The sequence below is a fragment of the Canariomyces notabilis genome (assembly GCF_033297395.1).
Source record: "Canariomyces notabilis strain CBS 508.74 unplaced genomic scaffold N656scaffold_4, whole genome shotgun sequence".
Lineage (NCBI taxonomy): Eukaryota > Fungi > Ascomycota > Sordariomycetes > Sordariales > Chaetomiaceae > Canariomyces > Canariomyces notabilis.
In genome coordinates, this window is record NW_027041826.1 from 707,357 (window position 1) to 723,628 (window position 16,272).

General features: G+C 55.6%; 5 protein-coding genes across 5 annotated transcripts; 1 reads left to right on the top strand and 4 right to left on the bottom strand.

The window, feature by feature from the left end:
* Nucleotides 1–70: 70 nt before the first annotated feature.
* N656DRAFT_795852 (uncharacterized protein) lies at nucleotides 71–3,447 on the bottom strand (the record flags this gene model as incomplete). Its single annotated transcript, XM_064817467.1, has 2 exons — nucleotides 71–3,198; nucleotides 3,264–3,447. The coding sequence occupies 2 exons, from the start codon at nucleotides 3,445–3,447 to the stop codon at nucleotides 71–73; spliced, it is 3,312 nt and encodes a 1,103-aa protein (XP_064672734.1).
* A 2,098-nt stretch (nucleotides 3,448–5,545) lies between these two features.
* N656DRAFT_776252 (uncharacterized protein) lies at nucleotides 5,546–7,647 on the bottom strand. Its single transcript, XM_064814600.1, has 2 exons — nucleotides 6,800–7,647; nucleotides 5,546–6,744 (listed from the first exon to the last, which is right to left on the bottom strand). The coding sequence occupies exons 1-2, from the start codon at nucleotides 7,240–7,242 to the stop codon at nucleotides 5,754–5,756; spliced, it is 1,434 nt and encodes a 477-aa protein (XP_064672735.1). The 5' UTR covers nucleotides 7,243–7,647; the 3' UTR covers nucleotides 5,546–5,753.
* Nucleotides 7,648–8,372: 725 nt separating this feature from the next.
* N656DRAFT_827255 (uncharacterized protein) lies at nucleotides 8,373–10,802 on the top strand (the record flags this gene model as incomplete). Its single annotated transcript, XM_064818501.1, has 3 exons — nucleotides 8,373–8,448; nucleotides 8,895–10,240; nucleotides 10,303–10,802. The coding sequence occupies 3 exons, from the start codon at nucleotides 8,373–8,375 to the stop codon at nucleotides 10,417–10,419; spliced, it is 1,539 nt and encodes a 512-aa protein (XP_064672736.1). The 3' UTR covers nucleotides 10,420–10,802.
* A 133-nt stretch (nucleotides 10,803–10,935) lies between these two features.
* N656DRAFT_726372 (acetyl-CoA synthetase-like protein) lies at nucleotides 10,936–13,047 on the bottom strand (the record flags this gene model as incomplete). The annotated part of the gene is given in 3 exon segments (XM_064812573.1): nucleotides 10,936–12,159; nucleotides 12,220–12,509; nucleotides 12,529–13,047. 3 exon segments carry the CDS (start codon nucleotides 13,045–13,047, stop codon nucleotides 11,190–11,192), a joined length of 1,779 nt encoding a protein of 592 aa, XP_064672737.1. The 3' UTR covers nucleotides 10,936–11,189.
* A 1,029-nt stretch (nucleotides 13,048–14,076) lies between these two features.
* N656DRAFT_485480 (glycoside hydrolase family 1 protein) lies at nucleotides 14,077–16,019 on the bottom strand. Its single transcript, XM_064809813.1, has 2 exons — nucleotides 15,684–16,019; nucleotides 14,077–15,608 (listed from the first exon to the last, which is right to left on the bottom strand). Exons 1-2 carry the CDS (start codon nucleotides 15,725–15,727, stop codon nucleotides 14,222–14,224), a joined length of 1,431 nt encoding a protein of 476 aa, XP_064672738.1. The 5' UTR covers nucleotides 15,728–16,019; the 3' UTR covers nucleotides 14,077–14,221.
* Between the last annotated feature and the right edge of the window lie 253 nt (nucleotides 16,020–16,272).

Consider the following 16,272-nt stretch of genomic DNA (forward strand, 5'->3'; position numbering starts at 1 on the left):
AACCCAGCCCACAGAATTAACCGCAAAATCACGAATATCTAAGTACCTTAAGATATGTACTGTGATAGACCTACATATCCGCCCCAGCACCCCTCTGCAACCGCCTCAAAGCCTCGCGATGAGCGCCCATCAACAGCCCGCCATCGCGCCTCATGCGCTCGCCAAACGCGCGGTCCCTCCACTCCCGCTCCAGCCTCGCTTGCTCCCGCCGCTGGGCCTCGGCCTCCTTTTGCCCGAGGAGTATGCTCCGCTGCTGCTCAATGCTGCTGCTGCTGCTACCACGGGATGATGGGGCGTTGACAGCGCCCGCCAGGCCCGCGGCGACGCTGCTGCGGAAGCTGGCTAGGAGCTTGGCCTGACGGGCCGCTTTGTCTTCGGCGGCCACGACAGGCGCGCTCGAGAAGCGACTCTGGAACGGCGGCGGGTGGGGAGAAGGGCTTAAGGTTGTTGTTGTTGTCGTCGTCGTCGTCGCAGGGTGTGCCTGGTGTTGGAGAGGAAGACTGCCCTGGCGGATGAGGCTGCGCCGCCGGGAGAGGGGGAGGTTGTCGAGGTCGGCTTCACCTTCACCAGACGACAACAGGCCAACTGGGGCTAGACCATGGGAGGCGTTGGCGTTGGCTTCAAGGCGCACAAAGGTTGCTGAAGCCCTGTTCCGCAGCAACGCCTCGCGAAGGCCCATCAGCGTCTGTGGCTTAGCATGCGGTGAGCCTGACCGCATTGGAGGGTTGTCGTCCAGGGTTGACATGGAGGATCGGTGGCGTAAGCGGGCGGGCGTTCCAGCCCGTTGGCCCATCCAGGCGCCTTCCATTGGAGGCGGTAATGAAGGGATTCGGAAAAAACCGTCGTTGTTCTCAACGTCGGCCTCAGTAAGCATTGTTGAGCTCTGGCTAACTAGTGTCTTGGACGCGGCATGGCGAGGAGCCATTGTGCTCCCGCAATGTATTGCCATGTCAGGGGATGCTGATGGAATTCCCCTTGGACTGCTTTTTGACGTGGCATTCTGCGGAGCCGAGTTTGGCAGCATGCTAACAGTCCTCGGAGCTGCTGGCGGAGGCGTAGCATTCTCAGCTGTATGCTGCAATTCGACTACGTTCACGGGAGCGGGCTGTTCTTGGGCATTTGAGGCGGCTTCGTCATATCCTTGGGATTGCGGGCTATCCGGTTCGGGGATCTCAGCAGCGTTGAGATGCTTAGCCCATTCGCTTGTCCGGTAAGTCAAAGCAATGTGGGAGAACGGCGGCGGGAGGTTCTCCTTGCTGAGACTCACAGGAGGTGACGGGATCGGTAGTGTCTCCTCCGAGATTATGTTCGGAAGATCTACTGTGTTGTTTAGGGGCGAGGGGTGCCCTGAAATTGATAGATTCTGTCTTTCGTCGTCCGAGGTGCTGGTGCTGTTGGCGGCATGCCCAATGTTATCTGAGGGTGGCTGCAATGATATTCCGTTGGGCGTCAAATCTGATTTTGTTGAAGCTGCGGCGCCTTGATCCAGTAGTTCCAGATCGCCGTCTATAACCCTTTCAAGGTCATGTAGCTTATCCGTTGATGAAGCCTTCTGCGCCCGTCTTGATATCCCGGTCTCTTCCAAAGTCTCCTCCGACTCGAAAGGATTCCTTTCCTCGCTTGAAGCAATAGTATCCGCATCCCCCTTGGAGCTCATATCGTCTAGGTTGGCGAGGATAGAAACGATGTCTCCCCGTGAATTCCTACTTAATGGAACCAAGGCTTCATGGCCCTCGGCAAGCGCGTTGATGTCGTCCCTTTGGCGAACTGTGGAAGCATGGACGGGAGTTCTATGGAGAGAGGCCAAATTGTCAGATACTCCATTAGCGAGACTTTCGACTCCGGAGCGCCTGGACGGTATATCTGGCCCATCCCCATTACCTGCGTTTTCTGCAACGGCTGCCAGAGGAGATCTGTCTCCTCCATCGGCAAACGTTGCCGCACACGACATGCCATCATCATCCCCGGACACTGGAGGGTCGGACCCTATATATGATGTTGGTAATCGAACGGCACTCTGGGAGCTGAGCCGGGCCTCTGAAGCAGCCGTGCTCACATGTTCGTCACTTCCCACCTCGGCCCGCCCGGGAATATTCTCTCCCAAATCCTCCCTTAAATCTTCTGACCTGTTGTTCCCAGCAACTTCGGCCATCACCCTGCAATCACCAACGCCATTACCCGTGAGTATCTGCGCCATCGGTATCTCGGCGGATGGCGAATGGGCGGCTGTGTCTAGGGGTAATTCGGCTGATTGTTGGGACCCGGGGTTGGAGACCGCCAAAGATCTATCCTTATCCCGCTTATCGCTTTCCATGCCGCCAACACCCAAGTCAGAGTGACTTGGCTCGTCATGGACATTCATTGTGTCGTTTCCATACACACGCTCCCACTCACGGCGCTCGTGACTGGCCATTTCCTCTACTTGACGTCCAATATTGTCCTCTTCAGTCGCCAAGTCCCTCTCAGACTCACCCGGTTCTTCTTTGCCCCTGTTGCGGCGGGTCTTGATGAGGCGCCACAGCCTGAGCTGCGAGATGATGCCAAAGACGAATAGGAGGATGGTGATTGCGAGCTCCACCCGAATGCCACGGGTCAACGGATATGTGGTCACCCCAAGTGGAAACAAGCCGTCATTCAGCGCCCAGATGTATGCCCAGAACTCCCGAAGCCCAGCACGGCTGAAACAGTCGATGCCGATAACCGTCGCTGTCGCGCCAGAGAAGGAGACGCAGGCGATGAGGCCGTGCTTGCGTGTCCATCGACTGAAGTACAAGCCGAATCCGGCGAGAGTAAAGGCCGCAATGAATACAACCTTGCCGGTGTTGTCTGAGATGAGTCCGCCAGGTCCCAGCGTCAGGAGCCACACGCTAAGGGTGAACCCGCCTAGGAGGCAGCCAAGACACTCTGTCAGATCACGGAAGGCAATAGCCAGCCCTCCAAGGATCGCACCAGTGCACACCACCGCCACGACATATGCCCCCTGGACCGCGTTACCAATAGGCGGAGTCATCAGGTACAAGATCAGTACCGTCGTGCCCAAGCTCGCTAGGAAGGCGGTGCTGAAGAAGGTGTGCAGCCATGCGAACCTGAGCCCGAGAATGCCATGGGCAAGACCTGAAGCGAGAAGAACCGTCCCAGCAACTGCCCATCCGGGCGTAATAACCGGTTCGAGGGGAAGCTGACCGTCTGGTAGTGCGCCTACTTTTCTTCAGTCGCCATCACATCACCCATGCCGCTTTGTCTCGATAGCTAAGATCACTTACCATATAATAGTGTAGCATTGGCGATTGTTTGCTCGTTGTCTATTGATCTTTCAACTTGCGAGCTGGGAGCTGGGTTCCTCGGCTTATCCCTCTTTGCGGGATCCAATGCTGCTACAGCGGCGAGGCTGGTGAGAAGATAGAGGTAGAGCAAAGCTCGTCCACATATGGGCTTCGGAACCTTCATGACCGAGTATTATCTGGCGGACTATGAACAAGGAGGAAAATCGATGGATTTCGGATTCAAACTAGTTACCCGCCCTAGGATCGGTGGTAGTCTCTGGCCACCGGCAAGTGCATTACCCGAAAGCAAACATCAGGCACCGCATCTGCTGGGTGTATTGTACCGAGTAGCAGCGACTTGGATCGTCGGACAGAATGTAGGATCGAGATTATGCGATGTTCGAGAAGGAATGCGAGATGTATGAGCACATAGGAACACAAATGTCTCATGAAAGGAGGGAGATGCCACGAGACAATCGCAAGCTCGGTCCGAGTCTCATCGCTTGTGGAAACAAGGGGTCTGACATGGCGAGCGACATATAACAGAAGCGGAAGGACTGGCCAGGACCAACACGTTGAGGGTTGGCCTGGGCAATCTGGCGTTGAACTATAGGATCCCACTGTGGGAATCAGGGGCCGACGGGTATGAATGGACAATTCGAGTGGCCTGAATAACCAAGACGTCCGGGCTACGCTGCCTTGGTCCCCAGCTTCTCCAATCCATTTGCGCGAAGCGGCCTCTCCGGGAATCAAGTCAGACGGCCGTGGCCGTCATGGAACTGGCCAAGCCATGCCGTTTTTCGAGTGGACAGTTGAAGTCCGGGGCAGAGATTGACAAGTCGCAACTCGATGTGGGATCTCGTTGTAAGCGATCAGCTAAATTGGCTTGAACAGGGGTCATCATATCGCCGTTTGTGATTCGTTGTGGAAGGAACCAATGTAATCGTCGAGACTCGGCATCAGCCGACAGCATGCCTCACCACGGAGTACTTAGCTTTTTGGATAATCGGCGCGTTGCTGATGCTTCGCTTCTTGTCCTCGGGATGAGATAACCCGCGACGCAGGCTAAAATGACCGGCATACGAGGGGAAGTGCGAAACACGACATGTCCGCCAGAACATGTTCGCGAGCTAGGCACAAATCAACCGCGTCCCCTGAATTAACCAAGATGGCTGGGTTTAGAACGCTTCCAAACCTGTTTGACACGGTATTGAGTTGCCTTGATGAAGGGGAAGATGGGGGAAAGGGAGATGGTGGCTTGTGTTGGAGAATGGTGCTTTCCCAAGCTGTTGTCAAGGCCTCTGGCTCAACCAACTCTTTTCGATCCACTCAGTCCGATTCTTCGACCAATAATTGTGTTCCATCCCCTGCCCCTTGTCTTCTGTCTCTCTCCTAACGCCCCTTTCTCTCTTCAACAAGCGGAGAACGGTCGAGCGACCATACATACATTAAATGCGAGGTATTCAAACCCCAACCCCAAGAAGTCGAAGAGAATTCATTACCGGATGTTCAGGGACTGCGGTGATGGTTTCCGCCAAGCCCACATGAACGGGATGGCACTGTAGCATCGCATCAACGCTAAGTAGACGACCCACTAACACCTGCAGGGGGCGCCGAACAGGCCACGGGTTTTGCAGTGGGCGTGGCTCCACCTACTGTACAGTACATACCACCCCAAGAGCCCACCTCGGGGCACCTCGACGAACATCCTGCGTAGCTCCTCAACTTCGGGCTGCTATGGTGAAATGGAGTTCGACTCCCAAGTTTCAGGAACCAGATAGTATCCATCTCTCTTATGTGGTCAATATCCTGTACTCCTGGAGTTACCCTATTCACTCCTCGACAGGAATTTCTTTTCTCCTCTTCAATTTTTGACTCCATGTTCATGTTCTCTGATATATATCCTTCGATTCGTTCTCCCTCTAGCTCCTAATTCTTGCTTCACGTCAAATGATATGGCCACAACAGTACTATACACAGGTATGATCTGAGAGAACGTGTAACCACTCTCACTCGAGGCAAGCTCCTTACAGACAGAATAACAGGCTCGATAGAATCAAAGTCGTCTCGAGGAATCGCCGACAGAAGCGTGATTGCTACCAGGTACTCGGTAAATATCTCGGATATTGGTGAGTAGCTAACGGCCCGGAGCGCCCAGGGCTCGGGAGTGACGAGCAGGGCCTGGTGCAACCACTAGGGTCGGGCAAAGTCTCCTCGTTCACTGCCTCAGTCTCGATCATTTTCCGGGGACGGTGCAGTTTTATCCGTCACATGAACACCAGGACCTCCCGATTCTCCTTTACCTCATGGCTACTGCTTACGAATGGCCTCTCCTACGGAAGACTGCCTGTAATCTTTAATCCAGCAGTCCGTGCCTTAACGTCGAGGCGAACTGGGCTCGGCATTGCACATAATCCGGAAGGCAGGGCAAAACACTGTGCAGGAGTCAGATTATCCTACTGTTGCCCCGTGGGAAATTCCAAATTCCCATCACGGTCTCCTGGTCACGCGCATCGCGCTCATACGTGGACCCTTTCCGGGCCTAACCATGTCTCCATCCCTGAACCCCTTCCTCCGCCCACCCAGGCTCGCCGAAACCATCCTGAGCGTATGAATGGCCATCTTGACGACGGCTCGGAAAGGCAACATTAGGAAATACAAGACGCTATCCATCAACCATCCAAGGATACTCCACTGCCCGGAGCTTTTGCGTGAAGCCACCACAGCCGACAGGGAAATGGCATCATCGACGCGCGAACCGAGATCGCGCAGTCGGGCCTCGGTCTCGTCCGCCAAAATCCTGGCCTTCTTCTCATAGCGCCTTACCGCACGGTTGAGAGCGTCAATCTCGGGCTGGACAGCCGTCCGGGCCTCTCGAACGAGGTTCGCCTGCATCTGCTTCGTTTGCTGCGCGAGGTCCTCAGACACTGTTGGACTAGCCGGCTGTGCAGTTTCGTGCAAGGCCACCCGTGCTTCAAGGTCGGCGATGCGACTCATCATTTCCTCCCACTGCGTCGACGTGATCCGGTTCTCCCGGTAGGGATTGGCGTGAACAATACGCTGCAGGTGAAGCGTATGCGACTGAATGAGCTTGATGGAGTGCGAGAGCGGACTGATCTCAGCGGCCAGAAAGAAGATGGTGAGGTTGAAATTCGACACAAGTCCTTCGGAGGGCCGGCTCAGTGAGTTCCGTATAGCGTACAACAGATAAGTTGATAGTGCCGGTGCGATGAAGCATGCCCAGAGCGCCATTTCCTCCTGCGATCTCAACTTGCTCAAGGCGTCATTGGCAAGCCGTGCCCTCTCGGCCTTAATTGCTTCACACGGCGATGCGCGCCCGTTCCCCTCTGCAACGCGCTCCGTGTCAGGCTTTGGCGATGGCGATTTTATATTGCCCTCGGCGTCGCTGTCGTCGACAACTGCTGCTTCCAGCAGAACCTCTTCTTCCTCCCGGACTTGTTGGGCAGAGTGATACCATTTCCTAGAAGAGCGTGGTAAATGCCTGCCCTTCGAAACTTGCGCAGGATGATACGTACCATGGCGCCGTGACAGACCAGTGCAGGAACACGGCGGCGAGTCCTAGGAGGAGGATATCGCTGAAGAATAGGCTGCCATTCTTGAAAATGAGCCCGGCGATGGGGGGTAACACGGCGAACATCAGAGGCAGCCAGGAACGCCACGTAGTTTCCTCATGCAGCATGGCAGGCCCGGGGTCGATAATCTCATTTTGAAGGTCCCGGCTTGCTTCGCTCAAGCTATATGCAGAGAAAGTAGAGCTTCGGCGGGCGCGTGGGACCTCGGGCAATGGCTCGAAGCTAAGCTGGGGGTGAGTGGATCGGCGATGGGCCGTTGCACCATCATCGGGCGGTATGGTGTTGCGACGGACCGCGGCCGGCGTGTCCCCCGAAGCACCGATTGACACGGACAACGACCTGCCAATTCCTGGGCTGACAGCGCCCGCACTCGTTGGTGGGTCCATGTATGTCGGCGAGGATAGGTACTCAGTCAGTACCTGCTGGCAAAGCACTCAAGAATCAAGATGCCGTCTATCTCTCAGCCTTCCGGGCAATACGAGCCCCGGAGAATGATATTAACAGATGGGAGAGAGTTGCCCTGCCCCCGTTGAGCGAAACGAGGTTGGTCCAGACGCCTTAGATTGCTGCGGTAGCCGTGACGTAATAAACTAGGCGCGTCTTGCCGGGAGCTCCAAAGACAAAGTCGGAGCTGCAACTGATCGTCCTACTTACCTTACACTAGATTTTCTTTCTACCGGTAGTCCGTCCTTGAGCTCTGATATCGGATGCATGGGCCGACAACGGCAGACGACGGTTCGAGGTCATTGTGGCGATGAAAGGCTCGGTGCGTCTGTCGAGGGCGAGCTGAGTCCGGACTGGAGAGATCCAATAACACCGAGTCGTGAGATAGCTTGATGCAGTGCATGATGCCTACGTGACGGCATTGGGCGCCCCGCCTTGTGCTACCCACACTTCCACTTGCCTGGATATATAACTCGAAGACTACCAGTACCGTAGTGTGACAAGCCCAGAGATGATTTTTGCGGGGAAGGCAGCCCTGGCCCCTGGGCTACACTAAACAGAGACGCTGTTCCTGTCGGCCTGTGCTGTTGTTTACGAAGTGTCTCTCGTATTTCACACTGGCGATTTCAAGTGACCCAAATGCTGCAGCTCACCTCAGCTTGTCCACACATGCAGCGCTGTGAGTGCGTGTAGGTGGATGACCTAAGTACCTAGTATTGCACCTTGGCGTGCTCTTCAATGAGAACTGCAATTGAGGCCGGGGGACCTGCTTGAAGGGCTTTGGCTGAATGGTTGGAGAAATGCTGGCTTATACGCGCCATTATTTACTATGGTTTCGTGTTTTGTGAGATTGTTTGGCAGTCAGCTCATCCATATCCGTATACACAGAGGTATCAATGGTTCTGTTCAAGTGAAAAGTGACGGGAGTCAAGACGAGACTCTGAAAACTTCAACTGCCCTGCCCTCTAATTCTTGGCGAAAGTCGGCACTCAGGTGCCACCAACTGGCAGCAGGGGTTCAGCTTTCTGCATTCGCTCTTGCATGCAATCTGCTCCATTTGCTTCCCCCCATCATGAGGTGCCAGTGGGCCATGGATCGCGCCTTGCATGCTAGCAATAATCCACAAAGGCCAATCCAATCACCATTAGGTGCGAACCCACTGCAGGACCTAATTCCGCGCCCGCCAATCTCCAGCCTGCATCTCTGTTGCTGCTGCTGTCCTAGACGCCAGCAACAGTGCGCCGTTTGTCGATCCAGGGAAATTGGCCAGTCGTCCCCGGCGTTGCGTGACATAAGGGAAAAGGTTCGCTGGGCCGCGGCATTGCAGCTCGTCGAAGATTGCGTGCAGTGGAAACGGAAACGGAAACGGAAAGCCCTGTTCGGAGAAGGGGGAAGCGGGGGAAAAGGATTAAAAGGACGAAGGGCAACACGGCATAACAATCGCTCGGAGGCCGTCTCGGCGGCCGCCGCTGACACGTCTTCCCGACGGCTTCACCCACGGCAGCAGCTGCCAATCCCCCCTCCCCGACGAAAACAGCCGCCCTAGATGCATCGACTGCCAAAACCGCACCGTTGCCTGCTGCAAACCCACCAGTGTCCTCGGCCTTTCAACAGTCTGTCAACGACCCTCGCATCGCCACTCCCGCGCCGCCCTTGTCCGTAGCATCAGCCAGCCGGCCATCGCGCGGAAACAACCTGTTGCCGAGGGGCCTTGGCGGCACTCAGGACTTCTTTCTGCAATCACCGTTCCGCAACAGCCCTTTTGCCCAACGGCCCTTTCGCCATCTCTCCGCTACCCGCCTTTGGAACCCGTCCAACTCGACCCCGAGAACTTTAGCACCTCCGAATACATCCCGAAGGCGACGTCGTCCGTCCACGCCCCCTCCTCCAGCAATCCCGCTCTCCCACCCGACCCTTGGCCTCCCCAACGACCAAACCGACCCCACCGGCACCGCTGCCGGCGATTATCCGCTCCTTACACTCCCCGAACAGCGCCAGGGCCGCCGCTCTATCTCGAACCGGGCAAGTCTCCACTTGGAGCGCAACGCCGGAGTTGAGCAGCGCATTAGCCTACCACCCTCGCTCCGCCACTCGTACGACGAGAAGCGTGTAAGCGTTACGCCCTCGCCGGTCGAGGAGCCAGAAGCAGGTCCATCATCGCGCCCGCCACCCGCGCAGTTACAAGTCCCCGAAGCTCAAAGGTTTAGGAGGAGGAGCAGGGGACAGAGTTTCACGAGGCCGCAGTTGTCTGTCGGGCTTAGTTTCGGGAACAGTTCGAGACAGAGGGTGGAAAAGGGAAAGGGAAAGGCAATCATGACTCCGCCTGAGACTGCCGGGGATAGCTTTCCCCCAGACCTAGAGCGTGGACCCGATGGCCCGCAAAATCGCCAATCGACGGCGTCCCAGATATCAGGCATCGGGTCCGCCATCTCTTCGAGCGATTCATCCATTATGGGAGATCCGGATGAGCCAGCTGATCATGGCGAAGAATGGGGTCCGCAGCATCCCTGCTTTCCCCACCTAAATCCCCATGTCCCTGTCGACTCCCCTGAATATGCCACGACACGCATCATCAGGGTCCGCCGGGACTGGCTACTCCAAGGCGACTTGGCCCCGACCTTCTCGAATCTCTACCCCGACATCCTGGACCCGGCAGGTGTCTCAGAACATGAGTTCCGACGTGTGATTGACAAGCTCAACAGCGAGCTGGTCCCTATTTTCAGCCCATACAACTGGCGGAATATCTTGGACGGCGTGTTAGGCGTGGCAACAGGATGGCTCTGGGACGACTTTGGATTCACGGCCGCCAAATCCCGCCTCCGGAATCTCGAGAAGTGGATCGAGCAGTGGAATGCCGAGATGGAGAAGACGGTCGGCGGCGGCGAGGAAGGTGTCGTGCCGCCCAAGATTGTGCCCTTGAGGCGCACCGGCTACATGACTGTATTGTCCCTCTCCCGATTCGACGGCCCGTTTGTTGAAACTTTGATGCTGATATATCGTAGCTCGATATCCAAATCTCTGATCCTGAGATTGCCCCCGCTTCGCCAACCACAGCCAGTGCCTCCCGTGACGGGCCCCCGTTACCGTCAGCACCGCCCGCTCCTACAACTGATCGTTGACAATCGGCCAGATTTCTGCTTCACTGTTCCTTTTTTTCGTTTCTTCTTCTATTTAGACTTACGCTTTTAATCGGTCCTGTCGAATGACTGATGACTTTCACATCCACATACACATACCCCCTACCTAGGTGTCTGTCTGCACCGCTTGATCAGGCATGACATGGCGTTGTTGATTTTGGTTGCGCCACACTGTTTCGCGGGCTTGGGGCATCTGCTACAATTCAGATCCCTGTCTTCTGTAGATGTATGGCCGGTGGAGCCCCTGAGCTCCGACAAAGAAGGGGTTACTGACGATGTACCGTATTTTGAATAGACAGACAGGAAGCATGTGATACCAATGTATTTACTCTACGTTACTCTAATGGAGGTCATCTTTCTCGCGGCTATTGTCCGACTTTGCCTACACTTTGCTACCTGTGAGTACCCCTGACCACCCCCGTTTGTACCACACAGCATCCGGGCTGTTTACGTGGACGTCACCCAACTGGAACGAGTTGCAGCTGATTTCAAATCTTCCTTATTGGTTCTGCCATTGTTTATTGTGATTATCCGAGACCTGGCCGATGCCTATCTAAATAATGCAACACATGATCAAATCCCTACAAATCGGTGCGTTGTGATCGCATGATTGAGATTTGAGATAGCCACAACACGGAGCCTAAAGCTCCTACCTTTTGGACACTCCTGTCCAAGTTGACTACCCCAAAAAACCTAGCTCTCAATCATCACGCTTAAGCTACATGTTCACCCCCATAGCTCCCACAAATCCCTCACTTCAGAACAACCTCCCTTGGAGTTCCCTTTTTCGCCCACTCCCTCAGCACATTCTTCTTGATTTTACCTGTGCTCGTCTTGGGCAACTCCCTCACAATTTCAACCTCCCTTGGCACCATAAACTTACTAATCGAGCTCTGGTGCTTGGCCCAGGTAATCACATCCTCTGGCCTCAGGCTCTTCCGCTCCTCCTTGACCGTCAGATAGGCTTTGGGGCGTTCGCCCCAGTGCGAGTCCGGGACCGCCACGACCCCGGCCTCCAGCACGTCAGGATGCTCAACCAGCATGCTCTCTAGCGCCACCGACGATATGTTTTCCCCGCCAGAAATGATGATGTCCTTTGCCCGGTCTTGGATCTGGATGCTCCCGTCCGGATGCCAGACGGCCAGATCTCCCGAGCGTAGCACCCCACCGGCAAACAGTTTGCTCGTCGCCTCGGCATCCTTAAAATACCCCTTGCAGCAGATATTCCCGGAGAAGACAATCTCGCCAATCTCTCTGCCATTCTTGGCCACATCGACGAGAACGCCCTCGGACTGGTCGGGCTTGATGACGCGTACCGGCAAGCTGGTGACGAATCCGTAACCCTGGCGGGCCATCCTGGCGTACTTTTCGTGCTTTGGCAAAGGATCCCACTCCGGGAGGACATATCCCTTCGTGATGGGGCCGTACGTCTCAGTGAGGCCGTAGACATGCACAGGGAGGAGGTTGAGGTTCGTCATTTGCTCAAATAGGTGCGCAGTCGGCGGGCTGGCGGCGACGGTGACGCGCACCGGGCGTGGGAGGCGCTCAGCCTCGGCGGCTGCGCACAGCAACGTATTTACTGTCGGTGCGGCGTTAAAGTGTGTTATGCCCTGTTCCTTGAGGAGTTTCCATATCAACGGGTAGTCAACCTTGCGCAGGCAGACGTGCGTCCCGCGTACGGCGCAAACGGACCACGGGAAGGTCCAGCCCACAGCGTGAAACCTTGTTAGTGTCTGGGTTAGTATCACGGGAAATGGAGGAACATGCAGGTTGGTCACATACATGGGTAACGTCCAGAGGTATTTGCACCTCCCATCAGGAACGTTTAGTCCTGATTCTACAACGTTTGCAAGCGCCGCTAGGTAGGCCCCACGATGGGTATACATCACGCCCTTGGGCTTTGATGTTGTCCCGGAAGTGAATGGGATGGCAATTAGGTCGTCCTCATTCGCAACCCTTTGGGACGCCAGATCGGCCCACCCCTTGCTCCCGGTCTCCCGATCACGGTTGAGCCCTTCCAGCACTGCGTCGTCGTAAGGACCGCATAGCTTGCCCCGAATACCACCATTGTCCTTGACACCAGTCAGTCACAGGAATTATTAAGCTCTGACCACGAAAGCCCAAACCCACCAGGTCAACGATGACGGGCACGCTCGGGTGCGTTTTCCGATACATGTCTAGCAGCCCCTCATACTCGGCATCTGCAATGATGGAATCCACCTCGGCAAAGTCCATGATGTACGCAATGTCTTCGGGCTTCAGTCTGTAGTTAACCGGCACCATGACACCGCCGGCCGCGGCAATGCCGTATATAGCCTCCAGAAACGCCGGGGTGTTGGGTGCGAGCAGGCCTACCCGCTTGAAACCCTTCTTGCGGAGATAATAGGCCAGCCCCCGCGCGCGGTCAGCAAGCTCGATGTAGGAGCGCCTCAGGACTTCACCACTGGCTGTTACATGATATACAGCCTCGGCATTGGGCTCAATGGCGGCGGCGCGCTCGAGGAAGTGTGTGGGGGAAAGATGGGAGAAGTGGTGAGGAACATTGTCCGTCTTCGGTCCAGACAAGAGGTGGCCTAGGACATTTCTGAGCCTTGAAGAAGCCCCAGACATGTCTGGTTGTTTTGTGAGTTCGCTGCCGGCGTAGTTACGAGTGAGGCCGCCTCAGAATAGCCGGTTAAGCTGCATGAATCGGGCGTAAGACTGCCAATTGACTTTCAAAGTTCAGAGGATTGCGGCAGGTAGTGGTTGTAGGTGGCCGGACGCGGGGATGAGAATATGGAGTATGTGCTAGAGACTATGTTAAAGAGCAAAGAGTTGTTATGCCATGAGCGGCTTGCGAGATTGATGGAAGCTACCGTCCGCCCGAGACTTCGGAATGAACGTCTCAAATGGGAAGCAGAAGAGGAGACAGACTTGGCGATTCTAGGGACTCCGGCTCGGGGTAACCGTGACGGCGAACAGGAAAAGATGAAGATGGGGCAAAGGCCTTAAGGTAGGTAGATGCTCGGATCACAGATCCATAACCCCGGATAAGACTAACGTGTACCGGTACAACAAAAGCGACAGTAACCGGGGGTGCTCTCCACATGCTTCCTCAATCCTTCCCCAGCAGACGATCGAAGATGATCGTCCACTAACTAAGCCGCATTGGGTAGCATCAGAGGCGTTGGCAGTTGCCACGACAGTCACAAGAAAAGACCTCAACCAGTATTAGACAACGATGCGAATAACACAAGTAGTCCAATTCCCTACTGAACCAGTGGAAGGAAAGAACTTCAGGTATACCGTCAACTTGTTCGCAAGCACGACACTCAAGTAGTTAAAGCTCTTCGTCATGGATCGATCCTTCCCGACCCCAGCCTTCACCCCGCATTTAAGTTTCTTGGCGGCTAGACCGAATTGGAGTAGGGAACCCCACTTCAGTTCCACTTCTCCGCAAGTCTCAAGTCCCACATGTTCACTTGACACAGGAGCTCTCTCCAACAAAGTCTCCATGGAAGGTTCTCCAGCTACTTCGGCTTGAGACTGTACGTTCAGTAGCACAGGATATCATAGACTTGGTATGTCAATGTTGTCTGGTATTCAAAAAGACACAAAGTATCCCGGTACTAGTTATGGATGAACGATGGCGGGAAACATTTCACGCCATTCATACCTAACGATCATGACAGAAATCAGTCCACACAGGCCCTCGAACACGCCCTCATCCAACCAAAGAGAAAAGACACTGGCGATAAAAACGGCAAAAGGAGACACCTGGAAACGCTTCCGTAACAGCCACACACTACTCCTTCTTGATCAAGCTGTCAAACAACGGCTTGAGGCTCTTGGCGCTCTTCTTGGGGTAGCGCTTCTGGTCATTTGCATAGTCGACATACGTCACACCAAATCGCGTCTCGTAGCCCTCGGCCCACTCGAAGTTGTCCATGAGCGACCAGGCGAGGTAGCCCCTGACGTTAACGCCGTCCTCCTCGTACGCCTTGGCCATGGCGCGGACATAGTCGTCAAAGTACTTCACACGGAAGTCGTCCTCGACAATCTGTTCGAGCGACATGTCGTTCTCGCCCTTGAGCGACGTGCCGTTCTCGGTCACGTAGATCTTGGGGTATCCGTACCGCTTGCTGAGCCAGTTCAGCAGGTCCCGGAAACCCTGGGCGTGCGGCCGCAGCCAGAACGACTGCGTCTCGGGCCCGATGCAGTCGCCGTTCTTGTTGTAGAAGAGCGTCTCGAGGTTGCCCAGGAAGTCGTCCTCGGGCGGCACACCCTTCTTGTGCTTGATGTAGTTGGCAGTGTAGTGGTTCATGCCGTAAAAGTCATTGGAGCCCTTGACGAGAGCAACCTCCTCGGGGGTGAAGGTCGGCAAACGGTCGCCAAGCTGCTTGCGCATCGAATCGGGGTACTTGCCAAAGTAGATAGGGTCGGCGAACCAGCTGATGGCGAACTCGATCTTGCGATCACACGCCTCGACATCAGCAGGATCCTCGGGATCCCACGGGAGCGTGGCGTCACCGTTGAGCGTGATGCCGATCTCGCCGCCCTGGGTCGGCTTGAAGTCCTCGCGGTAGGCTTTGACAGCCTTTCCGTGCGCAATGAGGAAGTTGTGGCCGACGATCCACGGCTCGCGCGCACTGTCGCCAACCGGTGACTTGCTGCGGTCCGATGTGTGGCCCGGAGCGAAGTAGCCCGTGTTGTAGCCTAGGATAGACGAGCACCACGGCTCATTGAAGGTGATCCAGTGCTTGCACTTGGGGATGGCCTTGAAGCAGATGCGGGCGTAGTTCTCAAAGTCTGCGGAGAACTCCTCCTTGTTCAAGAGCCCGCCGTAGCGCTTGTCCAGCGCATCGGGCAGGTCCCAATGGAACAGGGTGATGAAGGGCTCGATGCCCGCCTCAAGCAGATCATCGACGAACTTGACGTAGTGGTCCAGCCCTTTCTGGTTGACGGGGTCGTTGCGGCCGCCAAGGGGGATAATGCGCGACCACGAGAGGGAGAAGCGGTAGGCGGTAGCGCCTAGCGACTTGAGGAGGTCAATGTCCTCCTTGGTTCTATGGTACGAATCACAGGCCACAGCGCCCGAGCTACCGTCGGCAATCTTGCCGGGAATAGCGCAAAACGTGTCCCAGATGGACGGGCCGCGGCCATCTTCGTTGACAGCGCCTTCGATCTGGTACCTGTAATAGGGAAAAGAGAGCAAAGTCAGTTGGGGACTCAGGACTACCCATATGGAAACATGCAGCTAGACTCACGCAGCAGTTGCGAAGCCCCACTTAAAGTCACTGGGAAGAGACATGATGGCCAAGTTTCTGGTGGTACCCGACGTTGGGGGTGGGGGGCAACAGTATAGCCACAAGAGATAGATGTAGACAGCTAGAAGGAAAAGGGTATCAGATGGTGGATGAAGAAAGCTAGAAAAGAATGGTTCCAGGCAACGGGGAATCCAGATGGGGACGCCGGGCTGTGGATGGCCTTATATACAACAGCCATCACCGCGGTTTCACGCCCATTACTCCCCATTCTCCCGTGTTTCGGACCGTTGACACCGAAGAGAGGGCTAGGCATAGCCTGAAAATGGATGCAGGGCGGCGACCTAGCCGTGTGCAGCCCTCTACTGCACAACATGGGCACATCCATCTGACATTCTGTTTGGGGCAAGGGGGACCCCCGGCACAGGACCTTGAGGAACCCCCACCGCGGGGTAAGATCCGCATTGGCAGTAATAAAGAGAAAACTCGCAGCGCGGTAGGACGACAGAGATCGTGATATGTGGGCAAGCGTGGGAAGGCGTGCTCCACGGAATGGGGATATTGGAGGTGGAGATCCCTGTCCCCTCGTCAG